At 32.8% G+C, this 5398-nt stretch overlaps 1 protein-coding gene across 1 annotated transcript in view; it reads right to left on the bottom strand.

Moving 5' to 3' along the window:
• Positions 1 to 3411: 3411 nt before the first annotated feature.
• Positions 3412 to 5398, bottom strand: part of LOC115877691 (malate dehydrogenase, mitochondrial-like) — a 7595-nt gene continuing 5608 nt past the window's right edge. The window contains exon 4 of the mRNA XM_030893959.1: positions 3412 to 3429. Coding sequence (XP_030749819.1) covers positions 3412 to 3429 — 18 coding nt within the window. The remainder of the gene's footprint in view (positions 3430 to 5398) is intronic.

Consider the following 5398-nt stretch of genomic DNA (forward strand, 5'->3'; position numbering starts at 1 on the left):
ACAATTCTTTATCAGGGTTTATCGTTTGCTGTGGTTAAGTTGTAGCATTTAATGCTTCAGTTACCTTTTCTCTATACCCAAGAAAAAATACATTTATATCTAGAAAACTGGATATTTCTGCCACTAAAGCAAATACCGGGTGCGTCTCAAAAGTAGCTCACCCTACAACTTTTTGTTTTATTTTTCAGATAAAAAAACGAGATTTAGTATGTTAGTATATGACACAAATTAGGATTCATTGACGTATTCAATTATTGTTTTCGGTCATTTTTCTCTTTTACCGGAAATTACTTAGCTTTCGATTTTTAAATGGCACCCTCGATATTGTTTTACTTTTATTCGAGTGAAAATGATACTCTGAATAGAATGACATATCATATGTCAAAAATCAGAACGGTATTATCATTTTACAAAGCTAGTACGATGAAAATAAATATATCGGACTATATATTACTCTAAAACATTATTTTCTCTGAGTAAAATTAAGTATATAAAGATATGTTTTACAATATAGTTTTAAAATAATGTACATTTAAGTACATGTATACAAGAAATTATGAACGCGAAGGAGTTCATATCAATGCATATATATTTTTGAGTTTCTAATTTAGTTTATATTTAGTTGTATTTCTATTTTTTCTTAAACACATTTTGACCACAATTTAAAAATAATATAAAGGATCCAATAAAATAGAAATACTTCTAAATTGATTGATGTCTCCAAAATTGCATAAATGAAATGACAGTATTGAATAGAATTAAAATTATCAATAAACTTCTTATTAAAAAATCTTATGATAACTAAGAAAAATAATAATGATTATTAAATTAATTTCGCTAATGCGTATGTATGTATGAATTAAAAAGGATGTTACCGTTTATCTACTAGCAGAGACTTATAGCAACAAGATAGCCCATCCATTTCCTTTTCAAAGATTTAATTCAGATAGGACCAATCATGACTTCCCCTTAGGATATTAGTATTAGCCCCAGTATGGCGGATACAGGGAGGGCCCATGGGGCCTGGGCCCCCCAAGTCTGTGAATTGTGTAAAATATTAGGCTTTTACGTTAAAAATAGCGCCCTAAAAAGCATATTCTGCATTGCTTTTCATTTTGGGCCCCCCCCTAAAATAAATTCCTGTATCCGCCCCTGATTAGCTCCAACATGTTTTTTTAATAAAAAATACCCACATACATAACAATCTTAATCTTGAAGTGTCAGTCGCAGACAGAAGAGCCTTTTATGATAAAGCTTGTCTTGTTTTCTAGGTTTGACTTAGAAAAAAGATTTTCTTGGATGTATAAACAATGGCTCAGTACTGAAGTTAAAATAATTTCGTACATCTATTGTCTTTATTATGTGGTTTAACTTACACAAAACGTTCAGTCAGACTTGTAAGTTAAAATTAATAATGGCAATGAAGGTCCGAAATTCTTTTAATTTTAAGATAATCATAATATGTTCAATAAAATATTTTTCACTAAATCAAATCAAAATCACAAAAATAACAACCCCTATTCTCAAAGTATGGTTGTGTATCAGTTACTTTTCGAGATGAAATATTACAGTTAGGGTTGGAATATTTGGTGATACAACAGCAAAATAAAATACTATTCGTTACAGTACACCAGAACACTTTATTTTTTTGCTATGGGCGTGCGTTTTACGCTAACCATGTTAGCATCATCAGCAGAAGTTTTAATCATCTGCTGATGATGCTAACATGGTTAGCGAAACGCACGTTTATTGCAACAATAAAGTGTTTTTGTGTATTGTGATGAATGTTTTCTTTCTGATGAAATATTGCTTTTTAACAAATTACATTTATAGATTCTTTAATAACTAGATACTTCCCTATAACAATAAAAATATCCACCATTGCTGTAAAGTTAAGAAATAATTTACCTCGGCTTTCTGCAAAGCGACATTTTTGTTCCTCTTAAATTTTTATAACGCCCTATTAGAGAGCGTATAATATTTTAAAGGGCTTTTCTTTTTTTCATCACGATATTTATGACGTTATTTCGGCTTATAAGCTGCAGACATGCGAATTAAATTTCGCAAGTCACATGTCCAGCTTTTAGCCCCTTGCCATATCACCCTCGCCGTTCGTCGGTGTTAATGCACTATCATATATATTGCGACAAGTATTACATGTACGATAATGTCTGGATACTGTTTCCGACATTCGAGAGCTTAGTCGTAAAATGTGTAGACGTCCGAATAATCAGGGATATCGTGAAGTTTAGATAATAAAAAAAGAGTAATTTTGTTTTTATTTTAAAATGTTGCATGATTATTACAACGTTTTATTGCAGATTTCTTAATGAATATAATTGGTAGCCCTGGCAAATTGGTAGCTTATTTTTGTTCAAGATAATTAGAATATTATTAGCAAACAGAGCTTTAAAGTATCTTAACTAGACTTAATAATACCTAGATGTAGAAATTCAATACTCTTATATAGTCTCAGGGTTTTGACAAAAGCCAGTATTTGTGACGGTTTTATAGAGGTTAGTTAGCTAATAGCTCCTTCTCCGACATCAGTCGTGCCAAGGTTTATGGCACGAATGGTTGTCATCTCGGCGCATTCAGTGATAAGGCGTTCTGGTATTTCCCGATTTTTCCCACAGTTCTTTGTGTGTTTCTTAGCTTTAATCTACTGAGGTGTTCGTTGAGGAGACAGTGTCCTGTTAAAAACCCCTTGAAAATCCGAAGGTCGTTCTTATTTAAATCAAGAAAAATCTTGTGTGAATTCCCATTCCCAAGGTTACCGATGAAGTTTTCCAGGTTCTTGAATTCCACTTTAAGTTGGTTTCCACTTGGGAAGCAGAAAGGTTCTGGTCCAGTCAATGGAATTTTCGCTCTTTTTCTAGCTAGATCTCTTGCTTTTTCACTACCTTCTCTCCTTTGGTGTGCTGGCACCCACAGTAGGAGGACTTTATTTCCTTTGCCAAATTTGTTTAACCAACAATTTATGGTTACTTATTTAATCGCTTTTAAGGCTACTTGACTATCGGATAAGATGGATATTTCTTGTTTCCGATAGTTCCTATCTAAGATAAGTTGTACGCATCTTTCGATAGCGTTAATAGTACCTAACTAAACTTAATAAATATTTTTAGATTTGGAGTTGCTTTTTTAAATATCAATTCACTCTAATGGTAATACATCTATGCTTACACCGTTTTTTTTTCTAGATAAAGAGTATTAATTTTCCAGCTAATAAAAAAAGATTGCCATTTAGTTCCATTGTAAACCCCGGCCAGTATTTTGGGACTAAAAGGAAAAAAGACGCAGTTTCTGGAATGGCCTACCAAGAGTCTATTAGGGACCTTTTGTTGCCTTTAAGACGTATAAAATAGGCTTTTATCTTAACTGCTTTAAAAAAGAAAAAGCAATTTTTTGTTAGGTTTCCTCAATGCCCTGAAAATAAGAACTTAATAAAGTGTTTTTCTTAAACAATTTAGAAAATTCATCAAACTGAATAGTCATCAAACTGAATTAGTATGTTATAATAAAATCAAAATATAATAATTAAGGTCATATAAGTTCATTCCGTCATAAAGTTCAAATTTTTAATCTGTTTAAGTTAAATATAACTACAAAATACTACAATTTTAGCTGGAACATTTTGCGGAACATGGTTAGTAACAGTAATATAAAAGGAATATCATTTAGAACGTGCTAAATATTTATTTGTTTTGAGTTCTCATATTTTCCTTTACCTTATGCAAAAAACTTTTTCAATATTTGCAACAATGAGGCAACAAAAGTAACCAAAAAATATTGGTACTTTTATTTACAGACGTGATATTTTTATTAATTATCGTCGATAAGCTTTCTTAATTATTGTCTCCTTTCAAGAATTTTACTTTGTCTTTTTTTGGAGATTGAATATTCAAAAACATATTTTATGGTCTTTAGTCGAGTTTTAATGCTAAAATCGATGCATTTGCCATGCCTTTAAACGTGGGGAAAATGGGGAACCTCATCACTGAGTGCGTCGAGATGACAACCATTCGTGCCATGAACTTTGGTACGACTGATATTGGAGATGGAGAACTACCCTCTATAAAACCGTCCCACATACTGGCTTTTGTCAAAGCCCTGGGACTGTATGATGAATTATAACTCAAGAAAGGGGGACACAATAGATCTGTAACGTCGCAGTAATTAACCCCCCTCCCACTCATTCTAAATCCTAAATTCTAAAAAAATGCCTTTAAACACAAAAATTCTTGAAACCCGTTTACTGTTTCGAACTAAACGAAGAGCACCTTTTTACATAAAGAAGTCCTAGCTTTAATTTTCATTTATTGAATTTGCTGTATCTATAAAGATAAAAGAAGTACCACCAGTAGTACTCTCTACCCTAATGAAAAATACCCTTTCAGGGCTGTTACGGAATTTTACACTATCGCCATTCGCTTTGGCATTAAAATATGTGTAAGAGTATCATATTTCAAGAAAAACAGTTTACCAATGTTCTTAGAAATAAACAAAATCTATCATTTTGATTTAACCTTTTAAAGGCTGTAATTTCTTTGGGGAACATTTTAGGTCATATGTTCAAAGGATTTTTTTTTATCTGTAGAATCACCCACTGAAGTTAGATATTATTTTATTTGACACCCTGTATTAGAGGAACTATTAATGTTCAATGTATATATTATAGATATTAAAAATAGTAAGTGGCATTTTGAGTAAAAAAAATTGAGCCAATAAAAACTGTCACTCCTATCGTCTGCTTTTCCTACCAAACAATACACGTATTTGACTGGCGATCGTTTCAAAGTCGTCGTCCCCTTAAGACATAAACCATGTATACCTCAAACCCTCGACGCAAATAAAGAATTACCCAAGGTATCTGCGTCCCCCAAAGCAATAACAAAAGAAAATATGTTTCACCTCGGATCCAGTAAGTCGGCTATAATTCCGCTTTATCATAGGAAAACTTTTAGCTTATCATGCAAGGCACGGCTACAGGCTATATACCATCGCCTCGGCTCACCTTGCACCCCAAAAATGGGGGAGAAAAAGTTGCAATCTTTAATTGGCTCTATGAGTCCCATAAGCTTCTTTAGTCGCTCCGTCTCTGTCGATCCAGTCCACCCTCTTTCTCACCTCTTCGGTACTTTATGTCGTTTCGGTATAAATTATTCCGTTGGCGAGAAGAAAAGTGAGATTTCTTGATTTTGTAAAAATTGATTTTAAGCATCATTGGATTACTCACGGATGTCCTCGTGGGTGGAGTAATATTGTTTGCTACTTAATGATAAAATCTTGTTTGAAGCTCAGTGGGATTAAGCGTAGATAAAAGTAAATATGTGCTATACATGGGGAAATATTGACTAATTTTATAGCAATACGTAACCGAACGAAGTACACGAGA

Source organism: Sitophilus oryzae, unplaced genomic scaffold (assembly GCF_002938485.1).
Source record: "Sitophilus oryzae breed Bouriz unplaced genomic scaffold, Soryzae_2.0 scaffold_1497_pilon_pilon, whole genome shotgun sequence".
Taxonomy (NCBI): Eukaryota; Metazoa; Arthropoda; class Insecta; order Coleoptera; family Curculionidae; genus Sitophilus; species Sitophilus oryzae.